Source organism: Amaranthus tricolor, chromosome 17, assembly GCF_026212465.1.
Source record: "Amaranthus tricolor cultivar Red isolate AtriRed21 chromosome 17, ASM2621246v1, whole genome shotgun sequence".
Classification (NCBI taxonomy): Eukaryota; Viridiplantae; Streptophyta; class Magnoliopsida; order Caryophyllales; family Amaranthaceae; genus Amaranthus; species Amaranthus tricolor.
Window position 1 is genome coordinate 12,360,237 of NC_080063.1, and position 20,060 is coordinate 12,380,296.

At 32.4% G+C, this 20,060-nt stretch overlaps 1 protein-coding gene across 1 annotated transcript; it reads left to right on the top strand.

The window, feature by feature from the left end:
* Positions 1-10,516: 10,516 nt before the first annotated feature.
* On the top strand, positions 10,517-12,609 carry LOC130804298 (CBL-interacting serine/threonine-protein kinase 6-like). The gene has a single exon (XM_057668685.1). It carries the CDS (start codon positions 11,084-11,086, stop codon positions 12,455-12,457), a length of 1,374 nt encoding a protein of 457 aa, XP_057524668.1. The 5' UTR covers positions 10,517-11,083; the 3' UTR covers positions 12,458-12,609.
* Positions 12,610-20,060: the final 7,451 nt, after the last annotated feature.

Genomic DNA, 20,060 nt, shown 5'->3' on the forward strand with positions numbered 1-20,060 from the left:
CTTGCTAGGAAATTGCCATGATTAGTCTGGAATAAGTCCATATGACTTTTTGAACTGTTCGCGATATTTTCTGATCTTGCAACTGAAACCGACTTGATTTGACTTCAAATGAATTTAAAATTAACGTGGACGCATGACCCGATTTTGAACCGAATCAAAACATTTGGCCTGGAATCGACCCGATGATCCGAACGAATACCTCTTGTTTTACCTATCCCTCAGGTTTCGTTGGTTGAAGCTTTAGTGTTAGCCTTCTATAACCCGTTCAACCTAACACAGGATGAGCTTCTCTGGCCTTGAATTCTCTCTATCATTATCATAGCAAGCTCAGCTACAGTTGGTAGGTTCTCTCAATTATCTACTGTATTGTTTGTTATAACGCTTAGCAATTATCATCATAGGAAGCTCAACTAATGGTGGTAAATTCTGTTACTCAGTTGGATTTTGTGTCAGTTTTTTTATTTTTTTACTTTTTTTTATTTTTTTATTATTTTGAGTTTAGTCCGGTTTTGATTTTTCTGGTCACATTAATCATTTAATTTGGTCATAAATCAAGTTGATTGCAGGTTTGTGTCTATTCAATATCACACCGAGTTGAAGAGGGGTATTTTAATGAAATCTAATAGGCGGTTTGATTAACGGTACTAATGAGAATGATTTGTATGATTAATTTTTATGATCGTGTTAATAAAGTTTAATCATAAAAAAGTTTTTTATTCACATTTTTCATTACTACTTAATATCATATATTCAAAGGATAATGTATTGGGATGAATTTTTTGAACAAAATGAGATTGCTGAAAGAGAATGAGTATGGTAATAAGGTTTGTCAAGAAATATTTCTATTAAAATTAAACTAACTTTCTGTTATTATTATCACCATTTTAGTACTAATTACCAAAACTAACTGTTAATATTGTCGTTTATAAGTGGCATTTACTTCTCTATTTGAGTATGTTGTGAGATGTTTTGAGCTTGATTAGATATGGTTTTATTGAATAATACTCCCTATTTACTCTAATAGTTCTATTTGGCTTTTGATTCTATTTATCAATTACACTTAAATTGCATTTTATATTTAATCTATAAGTTAAAATATAGTCAAGTGTAATTTTATTTAATTCATTTTAACACAAAGATCATTAATATCTTTTTTTATAATTGTTAATTATGCACAATTATATATTAATAATATAATTGTAGGATTGACAAACGTGCCAAGTTAAATGAAATTATTAAGATGAATAGGATGACGTATTACGATTTGAAATTAGACCTAAAAAGTTTTTCGAAATTAGACTTAATTACGGAGGTTTGACACTATCTAAAAAAGAACATTTGATTTAAGTATGTAATAGCTTTTTGAGTCAAATACGTTGTAAAATTCTTTGTTAATAGTTCACTTCTTCCATAAAAGGGGATGTCTTTTACCAATTAAGAATATGAGTTGAATAAAAGAAATTGTTTCATTATAAAATAGGAAAAATTGTTGAAAATAATCTCTATTTTTTACGTTTTTCTGTGAATAACCTTACTTTTGATTATTCATGAATAATCTGAACTTTTCACCTCATTTGCTCACAGCACCTCCATCGAAAATGTGATTGGCTACAGCAGGTGATAGAGCCATTTCTAACATGATCTCTTCCTTTTTATTGCTGCCATCGTTTTCCTCCTTACTCCATTTCTCCATTGTTAAACCCAAATTTAGGAGAGAGAAAATTCACTTCATCCCTTTATATTCGAAAAATAGCACATTTGGGGATTACATTCGAAAATTAAACAGAAATTTGCACATTTAAAATAGCAGATTTATAACACCCCTGAATTTCCAACCCCTTAATGGAAACCAAAATGTAACCGCCTCGAATTATGAAAGGCCAACACTAACTGGAATTTAGTACTATTAATCAAGCGAAAGCTTAAGTTTGCCAACACAATCAAGTGGTTACTTAAAAGGTAAACCAATCTCCAAGTAGAATACTTGAACCAAAACCAAAGCAATATAACAGAACTCTTAACTGTCTAAAATAAAGGAAAAATTACAACTAAATCGAAATAAGTCCAAAGTTCAAATTACATCCTTAAAATAGTCCAAACCTAAACAACTAAACTAATAGTCTCTCAAATACAATAAAGAGGTCTAAACAAAAGAGGAGTCATACTCTAACTCGAGTTCATCTTCCGCTCGCATATCCATTCTCCGTCAAGATGCCATAGAGGTTTACTCTAAAAACAAAACCATTGAAAAAACATATAAAGCATAGTATCAGCAAAAAGGCTGAGTATAAACGGATAAACCCACTAGTGTTCGTCAAACAAGTTATTAAAACCTTTTTGATTTGAGTAAATTCATTTTGAAATTTTCTTTTTCACTTGATAAATCATATTATCATTCAAACCCAGTTTAATGGTTCTACAGTCATTTCAAATTCTCATTTTCATCATAAATCATAAGATGTCAGTGGATTCAAATCAATTTCAAACTCATATCATAAGTTTGCATGGGTACTCTGTGAGTCATCTTGTGACTCGTTTGGTAATCAGTCTGCCATCCGCGACATGTCCGGCAAGTGTAACACAATGGTATTGTGAACAACACGCGCTCAACATTGGTGAGCCGTTTAATCATGCATACAACATTTGCTGTGACATATGTACCCGCCATTTAGGCTAAAATATTTTTATATATAATATATACCTTGTAATTTCAATAGCTTTTGAAAACTCAAAAATATTACCTTTTTCTCGTATGATAAATATCTTTTATTTGCAACGTAGCAAAATATACTTTATTTGACATATCAAAATCAATTCATAATCTTTCCCACATGGGTAAAACATTCTTAGCATAATCATATCACCAAACATAACCATTGTATTATATTGGGGCATCACTAGCATGTATCGAAATACATCATAACAAAAAGTGATTAAAAATTTAATACGATTTTTCAAGGAAACCACTAAATAGAATGTTTCTGTTATACCCCAGATTTAGTTTGAAAAAGGATTGATAGATTACTCATATCAACAAGGTGCATCTTTTTTTTAGGGAGCCCATTTGCAAAGAACTCCACAGTTAAGCGTGCTTGGTGGGGAGCAATCTTAGGATGGGTGACCTCCTGGGAAGTGTTCCCGGGTACGCACGAGTGAGGCCAAAGTGCGCTGGAAAGACTTGTGTTTGTTTGTAGGGCCAGTCTACAGTCTCCATGAGTAGTCACCAGCGGTCCGAGGGGCCGGGGTGTTATAAATGGTATCAGAGCAACCCTGCGACCGTGGTTGATAGTGTTTAGTGCACCTAGCGGGGGAAAAGATCCTGAAGTTACGGTCCAACGAGGACGTTGTATTCTTAAGTGGGGGTGAGTGTAATACCCCAGATTTAGCTTGAAAAAGGATTGATAGACTACTCATATCAACAAGGTGCATCTTCTTTTCTAGGGAGCCCATTTGCTAAGAACTCCACAGTTAAGCGTGCTTGGTGGGAAGTAATCTTAGAATGGGTGACCTCCTGGGAAGTGTTCCCGGGTGCGCACGAGTGAGGCCAAAGTGCGCTGGAATCTTAAAAATCTTTTGGAGTCTGTGTCACTAATTACTGCCCCTTATTACTTTCCCCTTCTCCTTCCCATTTTTGACAATTCTCTCTCTTTCTCCTCAGAAAACCATTTTCATGGTTCTTTACATCTTTCTCCCTTTTTCTTTATCATTTATAGTTCAATTTAACCGAACCAAAATACAGATCGTTTAATTCTCAACATTTTGAGGTTCGTTTTGTGATTTTTGGCAACGTTTTGAAATTGCATGCCTCCTGTTCCTTCATCCGCCATTAACATCTTCTTGAAGCTTTAATTTTTTGAGATGGAAAACAACTTTTGTGATTTTTGGCAACGTTTCGAAATTGCATGCCCCCTGTTCCTTCATCCGCCATTAACATCTTCTTGAAGCTTTAATTTTTTGAGATGGAAAACAACGAATCTAAGATTGATTCTTTAATTCCTTCGTTTCTTTATGATGGTCTCTATGAGTATGGTGAATTTTGTTCTTGTTCCTTTCATGGTCGTTCACATTCGTACTCAAATGAAATTTTGAGGTGGTCAAAAGAGGATCTTGAGGCATGTCACAAGTCCCTTGAAGATGATGCTACATCTATTATCATGAATCTCCACCTTCTTCTCCTTCTGTTTAAAAGGAACCACCACCAACAATTGTTGAATGGTTGTATGACTCTCCATCTGAATTAAATCCTTCGAGTCCACCAAATATGAAAGAAGATCAACTCGATTTGGTTGTCCCTGACAATCCTGAAGATGTTACTGCTTTTAGGGCTAAATTAAACCCTCAAAAACGTGTCTGATGATTGCAAGACTGTTCTGTTTTTTTTAGAATTACACTTGACATTTTGGTGTTGGTTTTTGTGTTGATGTTTGTTGCTGGTTTAAGTTGATCTTTTATTTATGTTTGCTGAAATTTGTTGATGTAACTCTCCGAATGCATCTTCAACTGCTGTTACCAATTCTGTCATGTTTTTGGGCATCTTTTTATGTATTAATGATTGTATGCTCCTAGAGAAACCCAAATCAAGAATTTACAATCTGGACTGTTTAGAGGTTGTTGTGTAAGAATAAATGTTAAACCACCTTGCCTATTGTGTTGTTGCCAAATCGGATCATCATTTGTGATATGAACCCTTGCATTATCTTGTTGAATAAAAATAATGGAAGGACTATCACTTGGCCACTTTCTTAGTATAGCTGGAATGAGTTGTTGTATAAGCATACTTTTATACACCTTTTGAGTAACTGACTCGTTGGTTTAATCTCTGTTAACCCTCTTGGTCTATTTTTTGAGTCTCTTTGTACTGCCATCCTATTAATGAAAGGGAAAATTTCAATTTTTACTCGTTAAATTAAATTAAATAATCAAATAATTAATTAAATTAAATAATTATATTTTTTTTCGATATTTTAACGGGGTGTTACATCTCCACTTCATGGCATAGTGACACGACCATGGGCGTTATCGGCTGCTCGGCGTCCATGGCAAAGTATGAGCTCATACCCCCACCAGCTGACCCTCTCGGGTCCTAACTTCAGGAAAAACTAACACACTGGGGTATTAATCTAGTGAAGAGGCCACCATATTGGGGTTTGCAAGGCCTGCATGGTAACACCTCGTTCAAGGGCCGGTATCAACCACCCGGCGCCCAATGACAAAAATATGCTCATACCCCCCTTACGGTGATCCCGTCGGATCTCACCTAGGGGACTATTAAATCAACCGGACATAATCCAGTTGAGTCACGCCAGCTAATCATAATCTAATACTTTATCAAATGAAAATAACTCCCGCTTTCGACTATTAAGAGTGCCCTAGGATAGCATAACGCCGAAACCCACTTAGCAACTCACACAAAATATGAAATTTACCTATAAATGAGTCATTCTAACTCCAAGTAAGGCATAATCCAATTCCTAAATGAATAAGAGGGTGGTCCCTGCCTTCTACTAACATTCTCATTCTCTAAACTATTCTAAACTCAGGGATTTCATAATCGATGGCCCTTCATATATAAAGTTTTCTCACTAGCACCTCATAGTTTCGATACACTACATATTTTCACAATAACCAATAATGTCTTAAGGGACATTGCATATAAGGGTTAGTTACTGCGTGTACGTACCTGCAAGCGTCACTGCACGAACAAAAGTTATAAAAATCATCCAACTAAGGTTCTACTTTCCTCTATGAACTGGGAACCTATACAAGCTAAGAATAGAACTAATAAGTTCCCTTAACTACTTTGTCATACCAACTAAATGCCCAAGTAACCACTATCACCCATTCAACATGAGTTTTCGATTACTCTAGCACGTACACAACTCATTCAATACAAGTCAAAATCATTAACTCAACACAACATAAGTCTTTTCACCAATTTAAAAGTAAAAGCATATGTGAATCTTTTCTTTTCATCAACTAATTTTGAAAATAACTAATCACAACTAAGCCTTACAATTTTAATATAACACTTATATAACGATACGACAAATCTTAGAGTTATCAAATCGCGATATCATTTGTTACATTCTTTAAAGCTAGAAAGAACTATAATCAAAACCACACGACAAGTAACTTTAGCAACCATCAACGATAAGTTGACATTGTGCTCTTGGCTTACTAAATTATGCATTATGACTTCAATAACAACCTAATAAGAGTACTTGTAATTCGCAACATTCAAACCACACAATTAGCAACTATTATTCTCAATTTAACAACCACACCACTTGTATATTCAACTCTAATCATAACCACTACCAACTAAATCTATCACAACAATATTTAACAAAACTAAGTCTTAAAACAACTTGTAGGTTATCCAATCAATCCTCATACCACCAAAATATAGCATAGAACACACAGTAATTTTATCTCTAACTCCAAACCCTTCTCCTTTTGTACAACATGTTCATTTTTTAAATCCGCTCTATTAATTTGACTAAAAAGTTAAACAAACATTTTACTAAATTGTTTATTTGGTAAATCCCACGATTAAGAATTCAACCGTAATCATTGGCTGAATTAATAAAGCACTTTCTCAATTAAAAATTCAAATAAAGAATTGCAAGTTGATTAATTTTCATAAAAAATTAGGTGATGTTACATGAGGATGGGTCAAGGGCGCGTAATTATGATAGAAAAATGCAAATAGTAATAAAGAAGCGACAAGAGATGGCTAGCACGTTTCAATTGCACTCTACTTGATTTGTTTCAATCCCGATCATTCATTTAAGAAAAAAGTGTCCTAAAAAATACCTCCATTATCGATCAGAATTACTTGTGGCTCAATGAAAATTGAAAAGAGCATCTGTTTGTTGAGTTGGAAGTTTGTGATTCAATTCGTACTAGGTATAGATATTAGTTGGAGGATTTTTTAATTACGCACATCCTCTTTATTTCGTCTTTGAGAAGAATATGTATGGTTTGTCTGCATCCTTTAAGAAAAAAGCCCCCACCCAAACCCTACCTTATACGGAATATTGAGAGTGTCCATTACTTTTACCTAATGCCTCTATAACCCATGTGCCATAAATAAATCTCTATTGTTGATTATTTATTAATAAGCTAACCTTTGTACTTTTATATTTTTTGCTGATTGCACTCATTGCCATATTTTAATTGCTTACCAAAGATGAGTAGCGGCAGCCAACATAAGGAGAAGGAAGTGAGTGTACAGGCTAATAGGTGCATAGAATAACTGGTTAAAATGTGGCAAGAGATGCCGTCAGCAAATAATATACAAATATTAAATTATTTATAAATAATCAATAGTAGAAATTATCTACTGCAAATGGACTTTTTGTGAGATTATTCATAATAATTTTTTCTTATTTTTATCTGTTTTTTTTTTTGAGATATGATTTTATCACTTTTATTTTTTATATTATCTCCTTTATTTTTAAATATTTCACACTTTGATTTATTATACTTAGTGCTATTAGCAAATAAAATAAAATATCCAAAAGGGAGAAATAATCAAATTGAAGGGCAGGTTTGCGTTTCGAATGGTTGCGGTTTTAGCCTTGTGGGCGCCGCGGATCTACAAATCCACATTACTATATTGGTCGCAACTTGCATGTTTGGTCTTCATTCTAATCCGATATATTAGATTTTGCATATTTATCTGATATATTTAGAATATCTTTAGCTGTGTTTTGTTAAAAATAATAAAATTTATATATGAAATTTACATTAAAATAAATTAAATAATATTTTATTTGAATATATTTTAATTTATAGATTTTAAATGTGGATTTTATAAAATTTTGTCAAATTTTTACAAATTCAAATGTAAAGTCTGATATTTAAAAGATTTTGGGTTTTTCTCACTTATATCCACGTACTTTTAAAAATTCTCAGCTATACCCAATAAATTTGCCAATTATCAATTGTACCCAATAATTAGTAGAATTTTTCTCACTTATATCCACGTACTTTTAAAAATTCTCAGCTGTACCAATAAATTTACCAATTTTCAATTGTACCCAATAATTAGTAGGATTTTTCTCACTTATACTCACGTACTTTTAAAAATTCTCAGTTGTACCCAATAAATTTACCAATTCTCAATTGTACCCAATAATTAGTAGGGTTTTCCTCACTTATACCCACGTACTTTTAAAAATTCTCAGCTGTACCTAATAAAGTTACCAATTCTCAATTGTACCCAATAATTAGTATTAATTTAGCAACAATAACCATTTTTTAATGACAACTTAACGGTCCATTTGATGGTAAATACTAAACAACGGTAATAAAATGACTTTTTGAGTAAATTTCGTAATATGTTGTTTTCATGGCGATGTAAGTTTTATCCACAATTAAGTATTGATAAATTTCTCATGAGAGCTGATTGCATACAAGTGCGATGAATTCTCATCCTAAAATCAATTAGTGAAAGGAGTAGTCCATTAAGTTTATATGCTTGTCTAATCCTCTCTAATTCTTCGATATTGAGATCACATGTGGTTACTATTTTCTCATAAATATTTTACTGAATTTTATAAAAAAAAGTGATTACTAAAGTAAGACAAGTATGATCAATAGCCTTCACGTGTTTTTTTCTTGCAAATTTAGCTTAAATTTTCATTATCATTTACACGTTCTAATACCAATAATTAAACGAAACGTAAAAGTCATTAGTTCAAAAAATAAGCTTAATTACCTTTTGATGTAATAATAACAAAAGTCAGCCAAGATTAAAGTTTGAACAGCTTCAGCTATCAACATGAGTACGTGGGTATAAGTGAGAAAAACCCTACTAATTATTGGGTACAATTGAGAATTGGTATATTTATTGGGTACAGCTGAGAATTTTTAAAAGTACGTGGATATAAGTGAGAAAAACCCAAAGATATTATTACATTGATTATGATTTTGAGTATTAAAAGTAAGTTTTCAAAAAGATTAGATCACATCATATAATCATACAATACTATAAAAGAACAGAAAATTTTTAAATGACGATTTTAAAGAGATTTGCAAAATAAAAATCTTTGTACAAGTTAAAATATAATTATGAGACATTTAATTCATATTTCATTATAATATGCAATTACATTTTTAAAAAAAAAATTATTTATAGTTAAACATTAGAGAAGTTTGCATGCAAGTAAATGATAAATAAATAGTATCAAATAAAAACAAGGACACCATTCACACGGTACCACACCATGACTAGTTAGTAGTTATTAATTGCATGTATGATACTGTTTGTTGATCTAGTTGTATCCACGTAATCTTTTCCTCGCTTAACCATTCAAACCCAAAGCCAATTTGCATGGTCAACTTCACCTTCTAGTAATGAGCTGTTTTATACCTACAACTCTACCTAATTTAATCTACACCTTCTAATTTTCAATGTGATCCCAAATGTTGAAAGTTATTTGGGTCATACTCATACTTCCTCCGTGACTGGTTCTATTTTATCCTCTAAAATTTGCAACATAATAAAATAAATATTTTAAAATCAAAAACTCAAATATTGAAAATTTTATAAAGCAAATATGCTAAAATGATAATTTTAACTTAAACTCTAAAAATCAAATTTAATTATTTTGATTTATATCTTTTTTCAATTTTATTGATTTTTCTGTTACATGTTACTATTATTTATAGTAGAAACTACTATAATAGGAGTATTTGTCAATTTTTGTATTTTAAATTTGAAAATTTATCGATAATTGTGTCAATTATGACAATTGACACTTTTATCCAAAATAATTTTTAGTATTGATTAACTTAAATTATTTTATACTATTAGAATGATTCTCTCATAATAATATCAACTTTGATTTTTTTTTCCTTAAAAAACTCATAATTCTTTTAGTTCTAAATATATTTCAGATTATCATGAAAAGGTTAGAGGTTATTTTAAACAACTTTTCCTTTAAATAATATTTGATTTTTTTAATTTGGTAATTATATTAAATTCAATATAATATATTTTCTAAAATAAGTAAATGTAATATATTAGAGAATATATTCAAATGAAATTACAAATAGTAACTAATTTTATTGTCTAAATCTTTACACTAGTTACAAAAATAAATTAATATTTTCTTGTTGAAATATTCCTCCATTTTAATAAATTTTCCAAAAGTATTGTAGGAGTATTAAAAACCTTTATGCTATTACCTTGTAAAAATAAAAGTCTAGCCATACAATTTATATAATTAACTTATTTTTCTAGTTAATTACTTTAAAATTGTAAATAATTATTTCAATACACTAAATATACATAATTCAATCTAATAAATATAATATGCGGTCTAACCTATGAGCTGAAATGAAAATGACTTAAAAATAGATCCATGCAAAAATAAATTGATCAAATGTACTCGGTGCCGATTGTTTTGATATGACATTAACAGAAAATTATTATAATAATAATAATAATTAATTTTATTATTATATATTACTATTATTTAGGTAAGAGTTTACAACGATCTGAAGGTTACACGTCAGGATGACTGGAATTCCAGAAAGGTCTATTTTAATAAGTAAACAGAAAAGAATCCTCTAGGATCCTGCATTCCTGCCTACTTTTCTCTAAAAATAAACACAAATAATATGCCCTTTAAATTCTTCCTATATATACACCTCCCCTTAATGTTCTTTTTTTTGCAATTACTCAAATATACAGTTTCTCGATTTTTGTTGCACAAACCCTAAGATCTATTTAAACCCATTCTAGATTATTCTTCTACGCATAATCAATCTCTTTGAGAAAGGAGTGATAAGGCTGTTGCCGAGAATTAATGCGGAAAGATGAAAGATCCATCGCTTGTTAACCCGTATGTTCTTGGTGGAATTACCCAGCAAATCCATCATGTCGTCGGCGGAAGGCACAGACACCGTAAATACGTTAAGGATGGCTAGTTTTTGTTCTCTTTTCTTCATGAATTTATGAATTCAATTCTCAATTTCTCTTAAATTCTGTTGTTCTTTGAAGGAAATCGATTTTTAGGCAGGTTTTTCGAGAATCTAGTAGATTTTTGAATTCTTGGATCAATTCCCTAAAATGATGGGGGAATTGGTGTTAGCTGTTAAAGATTTGAAGGGTTCGGGTGCTCATTCTCAACCCCCGAAACAATACTGTAAGTTAGTGATGGATGGGAAGTATGAACTCGGAAGGGTTTTAGGTCAAGGAACTTTCGCACGTGTGTACTTCGCACGGAATGTTGAGACAGGGAAGAGCGTCGCCATGAAAGTAATTGGGAAGGAGAAAGTCTTAAAGGCGAAGATGATGGATCAACTGAAAAGAGAGATTACCGTTATGAAACGATTGAAACACCCAAATATTGTCGAGCTTTACGAAGTTATGGCTACTAAATCAAAAATCTTCTTAGCAATGGAGCTCGTCCGTGGGGGCGAGCTCCACGCTAAGGTAGCAAAGGAAGGTAAACTAGAGGAAGAACTAGCAAGATCATACTTCAAACAGCTAATTTCCGCTGTTGATTACTGCCATAGCCGCGGTGTTTTCCATCGCGACTTAAAATTGGAGAATCTCTTGCTTGATCAAGATGGGAATGTTAAGATCACAGATTTTGGTCTAAGTGCTCTGTTTGAGGAAAAAGGGGAGAATGAGCAAGCAATGCTAAGGACTTGTTGTGGAACCCCTCATTATGTAGCCCCTGAAATAGTGTCCAAAAGAGGCCAACCTTATGATGGTTCAAAGGCTGATATTTGGTCTTGTGGTATCATCTTATATGTTCTTCTTGCAGGTTACCTCCCCTTTCATGGTGATAATGTTGTATTGTTATACCGCAAGGTAAACAAAGGAGACTTCACTTGCCCGTCTTGGTTCTCCCCTGATGCTCAGGAATTGATAACCCGAATGTTGGATCCAAACCCATCAACCCGAATCACATTAACCCAAATCATGGAATCAAAATGGTGGAAATCTGATATTACGATGACCTCATTGGAGGAAGAAATTGATGGTATGATTCATAAGAAAGAAGTAGAAGAACTGAATGCATTCCATATCATATCAATGTCAGAAGGGTTAGATTTGTCTCCACTTTTCTTGGAATCAAAGAAGAAAAGAGAAGAAAGGGAAGAGATCGGATTCACAACAATGGTATCAGCAAGTGAAGTGATTTGTAGGCTGGAAGAAGCAGCTTTGAAGATGGGTAAGTTCAAGATCAGTAAGATAGGAGATTCAGTGGTGAGATTGCAAGGATTAGAAAAGGGAAGGAAAGGGAGATTGGTAATTGAGGTGGAATTGTTTACAGTTTCATCATCATTTTTAATGGTGGATGTTAAGAAAGATAATGGTGATACGCTTGAGTTTAACCAGTTTTGCCATAACTTCCTGCGTCCTGCTCTAATGGATGTTGTGGTCTGGACTAATGCATCTGATCAATACAACAATTCAGATGTCTTGTGTTGAAATTTTTGTAATCAATTCTATACCCTTTTAGTAGGTTTTTGGTGTATAAATATATGGGTTTGTTGCTGTTTTTGTTTCCTTTTATAGATTATGTCTTTGTTTATTTTTGGTGTATAGACTATTTTAGTAAATGAGTATTTGTTTTATGTTCATTTTGGTGATTAAGTTTTGAAGACTTCAAATCAAAATTAAAATAGCTTAGTAACATAATTATCATTTTGAAAAATATTTTTAAGTCAGTATTATAGTAGGAAATTTTTTCTGGTAACTAAGGTTAAAGTTTTTTTTTTTTGTATTAGAGTGTGTTTGTGAGGTTGTATTATTGTATTGTTAAATTCTTAATGATATACATCGTTGTTTGAGTGGGAAGTGTTTAAGACTAATTAAACATCTTTATATTCCGCTTTGTTTTCTTCGTAATTAATTTTACTTTATTTTAATATGGCTTCTTGGTAATCCATTCGGAATAGGGTTTACACTTACACTAATGATAATTATTTGATATATATCAATTTTTTGTTAAACATATAAATCTTAACTTAATATTGTTGATAACCTTAAGTTATTTATAATTAAATCTAGACTTGTTTTTTGGTAAAAGAAGAAATTTATCATCCAAAATATATTCAAAAATTAAAACGGAAAGGTAAATACAATTAGAATGAACCGTCCAAAAATCACAATAGGAAAAAGTTAATAAAACCTTGCATGTGAGGAGGTAGGCGAGCCATCTAGGATGGACCCGAGCTAAAGCCCTTATGTGGAAAAAATTACAACTACCACCTAAGATGGTATTAAATCTACAAACCCAGAGAAAAAAACCAAGAACAACCGTAGATAGGCTAATGAGAGCCAAAAACTAAACAATTAATGCCAAACCAAGGTTTCCAACAAACAATTACGACTCATTTTGTAATCCATATTAAATGGTAGAATTACAATTAAAAATTAGTGTAATTTTAATAAGAATATATTTTGAAAAATTTTGATGTACATGCTTATTTTCTTTCAATAATCTTATTTTCTTTACAAAATTTATTTAATTGTATTATCATTTGAAAATGTGATATTAGGTAATAATGTAAAAACAAAAAGACTTTTTATGATCAAACTTTTATCTTATGTGACATGTTAAATTTAATTTTTTTAATTGTTGAAAGTATTTTATCATCATCATCATTAATTTAATATCCCAATTGAATATTGATCATTCTTATGCAACACATAATTCAAACTTATTATCTCTCCAAAGGAAGAATTAAAGAAATGTGGTCAATTAACACTGTTATGGGGTCAAATAAATAAACCCGTAATAAAGAAATGTCGCGTACATCATTTGCATGGGACTAAGCTTTTATATTGCTATCGTTACACCACAATAAATATTTATCCTCCTACGTACAATCTATACTGAACTAAATATTCCTTCAATTGATTTGAACTCATCCTACAATCCGTTAATCTGATATTCATTCATTATCATATATTCATTACTTTCTGTCTCCCGATCTTACTTGAGCGTCGGAGAGGTTTTACGGGAAATCACCCCCGGACAAGGCTAACATTGTATTGCAGGATTTGAGGTCTCATCAACGGAAGGATCATAAGCACTTTCAGCATACTGACAGTTACCCTCGATTACACCTTATATCCAGGTATTTTAATGTCTTTTGCAATTCCTCGTTTCATTACCGAAACAGTTTGGCGCCGTCTGTGGGGATTTCAAACATAAAAGTCATGTCTCCCCTCAAAAACACAGTGCTTGAACTTTCGTAAGCCTTCGATTTATGTATCGGTACGTGGCTTGCTTAGACCAAATTCTCTAATTTTCATTGTGTGAAAATATTAAAAAAGGTGCGTTGGAATAATCAAATGGATCAAATTGTCAATTATGGCAGTAAACAATCTTCCATCTCTCTTATTTAAAAATAACAAAATCAAATATATGAAGTGGTCACCTGTCCAACATTTTAATTCTTTGCTCTTTGATTAACCAGAGCAATATGATGACGTCTTTCTCCAGTCTTCAAAACTTAACCACCATTATTTCACTGATTCTCAATCAGTATGGGAGTGGTTTCCTTATATTTGTTCATCATTTTTCATTGCTGAATTCTGAAGTCAGTTTCTGCGGCTGCTATGAAGTATTTGAAAAATAAATTGTCATCTAATTGTGTGGATATATTAAAAGGCGGTTAGAGTATTATTAAACCCTAATTAAACCTGATTTCACCTTCTAATCAGAAATGGAAGAGTGGGGATCATGGGTTAATAGGGGGTTGTGATTTAACTCCTATATTAAATTTATGATGTCGTTGTCGACTTGGGTCGCCATTGCAACTCACTGAAAAGCTCTCTGTTAGGACTTATTTCTGGCTTAATTAGGAACCTCAAAAGAAATCACTGATACTTTTGCTAAATTTGGTTCTTAATTGGCCATAGTTATGAATGGAAAATTAAAGCGTCTTTTGTGAATTGTTATATCCAGTCCATTTGCGAGACATCATCTTTTCCGAGAGAGCAATTCCTATGAAATATTGATCTTTAACAGATGTTACTTCCGCAAAAAAAAAATCAATCCAAATGTTGAACTTCGGTTTGATGCACCTTGAGATTAGATTCGTAGAACGTTTTCAAACCAACTTCAACGGACTAAAAAATTTAGTCCCAGTGTTGAAGTTTCGCACATTCTAAAGGATTAGATGACCCATAGAACGTTTCCAAACTAGCTTCAACTAAGTGGTTTCGGTCTAAAGGACCATCATCTTATCTTTACTGTGTCGTATGTGAATATTTTCTGAATTTTTCTCGGCACCCATTATTTTTGAGGATTCGGAAATTATTTGTTAATGATGAAGATTTAATTTGAAGATCATTTTGCTATGAGGAAACAAATGTTCCCACTCGTGTGTGACCGTCTAATTATGTGATATATTTAATGCAGCTCTTCAATTTCACCATTTTTTGTCAACTCCAGCTATGTGACCGTCTAATTAATAAGCTATATATCATCAGCTTTATTAAAATGCCACTTTTTTCTTGCTTGAAAATTTGCAGTTCTCAATTACTACAAAATGAGAATAGAGATTGTATTGCTGGGAGATGAGACACAGTATAAAAATTAGAATAGAGTGATGAATTATTATCTTATATATTGGTATAAATTGAAAGCTGATTATTCTTGGACCAACACACTTAACGAGAATTATTATATTTATTACTTCTCAAATTGAGAATTTTTGGGTCAATTTATTCCAAATGTTTGTTTCTATTCGTGGATGTAAAAGTCCGATCTTATTGCTTTTATTCATCTAATATTAAAGGTCGGTTTGATGCAACTTTAAAAGGGTTTAATGGCCAGTAGAATATTTTCAAACCAACTTCAAGAAGGAAAATGGCCAAGTATTAAAAAGTCGGACCCTCAAATTGTACTAGCCAAATTGAACCTGGAAAATGGCCGAGTTATCTTTTGGTTAACCGTGACATCGAGGATTCGGATGTGATGAGTCATTCTGTACCATCGAATAGCCGTATTCTCTTGTCTAAGGTTATTATACAAGTTTTCTCTTTTGCCGTATCATCAATTTGTCCGAAATATTAAAAACTCAGACCCCCCAAGGGCCTCCAATAATTTCGCAAAATTGACTGAGTATTGAGAGTAGCTGAGTTATGCTATGACCGAATCATAGAAGACCCAGTTGAGTAATTGTCATGATGTATTATCATAAAGTCGGACCCAAGTTCGGTTTGATTCACCTTCCAACGGGTTATTAAATCCGTAGAACATTTCCAAGCTAGCTGCAACCAAGTGCTTTCCGTCGAAAAAATTACTCAAAATATTGCCCAATTCAATGTATTAGCTGAATCCGAATATGATCTAACAGTGGTTCAAACTAATTACATCGGATCCCCGGAAAACTACCTACATTCAATATATTAGCTGGATTCGAGTATGATCTCATAGTGGTTCAAACTATTTAAATCAGATCCCCGGAAAACTACCTACATTAATTGTAATGGCTGGATCCGGGTATGATCTGATAGTGGTTCGAACCATCCACCCATGAGAGAATAATCTCAAGTGACTCAATACATGGAGCAAAATCATCACCATTTCCTTATAATGAAATGCTACATAAAGGATAAAAATCTTTAAATAGTATTGCCAAGTGAAGAATTTATTGTATTAATCCGATGATGATCATATGGTCATTCTTACTTTTATTCATCGACGTATATCGGGTGTTTTGCATTTGTTGTATTCATGGGTCGATGTGGAAAGTGATCAAGTATGATACTGACACATATCAAAAGAATTATTTATTATTTTTGCGTGGAAATTCAATACTTCACCATTATTATTCTTAATATATTGGGTCTTACTTATAGGTGGTTTTCAATGATGAATGTATAAAGTCAACTGAGCTTTCACCTGGTTTAAAAGTCATCTTATTATTATTATTATTATTGAAGTCCCAACACGTGGGCGTTCTTTGTCATGTTATGGAATCATCTAAGCTTTCACCTAGTTTGAAAGTCATATTATTATTGAAGTCCCAAAATGATTGATTTTGGGCGATATTTTCAAAGTATTTATCTTAATTATCAAACTTTCACCTAGTTTGAAAGTGAAATCCTTGCGAGTGTCACCTAGCTTGGTAACTCGGACTCTTATTAAGCCCCAAAACGAGTGATATTGGGCGTTATTTGTCTATGTATTCACAGCGAGTATTACCTAGCTTGATAACTCGATCACTTATTAAGCGGACCTATGTCCAATCAGTATATTCATCAATATATTCGAAGGATTCACCTAGTTTGATTCCTTATCTAAGTCCCGGATGATTGACGGTTGAGCAAAGCGGACCTATGTCCGATCAGAATAATCATCAATTATTTCGAAGGATTCACCTAGTATGATTCCTTATCTAAGTCCCGGGTGATTGACGGCTGGGCAATGCGGACCTATGTCCGATCCAAATATTCCTTAAATGCGGACTTATGTTTGATCCGAATATTCATCAATGCTTTCGAAGGATTCATCTTGTATGATTCCTTATCTAAATCCCAGGTGATTGACTGTGAGGCCATATCGTCATATCAAGCTCAAATGTCGAATCATCACATCAGGTTCAAATGCCGAATCATCATATCAGGCTCTAAAGTCGAATCATCAAAAGTGGCCCAAAGGCCAAATATTTATAATTCATGGGGTTTCCACCATCATGGGCCCATCGAGGCAAGAATTCGAAGTTTATCTTATTCGGACCTTATTGCATGGTTTCTTCCGAATATTTATTTGATCTGCATCACAGGTATGATTTTTTTCCGCATAAAGACTGATACCCTCGCTATATTAAATTTCCTCATCTATCGCTCTTCATGCGTGGGGCTAATGTTATGGGGTCAAATAAATAAACCCGTAATTTATTTAGTCAAACCCTAACCACCCAACTCGGTTCAATAACTTCTTAAAATAACTACCCACCACTCATCATAACCTATGATTCCCACATTAATTCACCATCCAACCTCCATTCTACCATTATAAATACATGTCGCGTACATCATTTGCACGGGCCTAAGCTTTTATATTGCTATCGTTACACCACAATAAATATTCACCCTCCTACGTACAATCTATACTGAACCAAATATTCTTTCAATTGATCTGAACTCATCCTACAATCCGTTAATCTTGTATTCATTCATTATCATATATTCATTACTTTCTGTCTCCCGATCTTACTTGAGCGTCGGAGGGGTTTTCCGGGAAATCACCCCCGGACAAGGCTAACGTTGTATTGCAGGATTTTAGGTCTCATCAACAGAAGGATCATAAGCACTTTCAGCATACTGACAGTTACCCTAGATTACACCTTATATCCAGGTATTTAAATGTCTTTTGCAATTCCTCGTTTCATTACCGAAACAAACACTAAATCATTCCATATAATAAACAATTTTAAACATCTGAAATGATTATAGAATACAAATGCTTTATTTGTAATTATTTCAAAAGCCATGAATTTTTATATGGAATGTTATTATTTTTTGTGGGTCAATTTGTTTTACTCATTTTGCCAATTATTAGTTTTTTGTTTTCCTAGTCATGGTGTGAATGTCTCAATTAGAAGGTCTTTTTTTAGTTATTTTATTTTGAGTTAACTTTCATTTATAAAAATATAGGCATAGTTTTTTTGAGTTAACTTTTATTTACAGAAATATAGACATAATACTATAATCTAAATGGCATGCATAATCAATAACATTCAAGCTTTTTGCTTACAATTCAAGCTTTTTTGAATGTATTATTTATAAGAACGAATCCTCAATTTATGGGCCTTAAGGGCCTTCAATATATGTTTAACTTCGGGCTATGATCGAGTCACTTGTCTTCATCTAGAACAATCGTCAAATAAAATATCTAAGATATTTTCTAATAATATAAGATAATTACAAAGATAAACCTAGAATAACCTTTCAGATATAATATCTTTAAATTTACTAAACTACTCTAGACTACACAAGAAATATAGATATAACTCAAAATGATCCAGCACAATCTAAAGTGTCACCCATCAACAGGCCCCATAACACATTTTCAAGTCGACTCCCAAACCGTACGTCTTCTGTCACAATGATTCCAATTTCCATGCTAATCCTTTGATACGGAGAGACCCTCATACTAATTAAGTGTAATGGCCAACAGAAATTGTTTTTCACTTAATAGCCATTTTGAAAATTTTGGAGGTCCTGTGCAAAATTATTATTTTGCGTTTTATTTATAATAAATATATTTACTTCATTAATAAACTTAACATATTTTTTTTTTCTGATTAACTTTTTCATATACGGGAGAGAGAGGAAATCCTGTGCGATCGATCACCTTGCACACGCTCAAAGACTTTCGCTGGCCCTTCTAACACTTTTTTTTAGGTTTTACTGATTCAAACCCTATTTGAGTATTTTCTGATTTCAATTCCCTGATAATCACTTCCCTCCCTTTTTCCATTTTTGATTTCCTCACTTTTCCATTCCATTATAATACATATCGTCTTGAATTACTTTTTTTGATGTGAATTTTTTTTTTTATTTTTTGATATAATAAAAAAATTCCTTTTAAAAGATATTGCAAAAAATAGGGCTTAAAATTTTTATTCTGCCCTTACAATATAACAACAATATAAGATAATCTCAGTAATAGAGATTTAATTTTCATTCCTACAACACGATGTCTCTAAAATTCATGATTTCTAAGTTGCCATATCCAGTAACACAAAGCATTCACGAATCACGCATCTGACTCGTCGGATTTATTAATAGTGACAATTCCATTAAATTGGCAAAATAAAAGAACAAAAAATTAAATGTGGCTGCTGGTATTCAAGCCCAGAACTCCACGGCCACAACCTCGAATTCTTATCACTAAATTACAGCCACATAAAAATAACTTATTTTAATAATAACTAAGTCTAAAGATTGGTCAACTCTCCGAGACATATTTCGCTCCATTTCCATGATGAAGCTGACAAGTTAATCAAAATTCAAACAGTTATTTTCAAATGAAAAATTAAAATCAAGAGAAGAATGAGCAAGTATT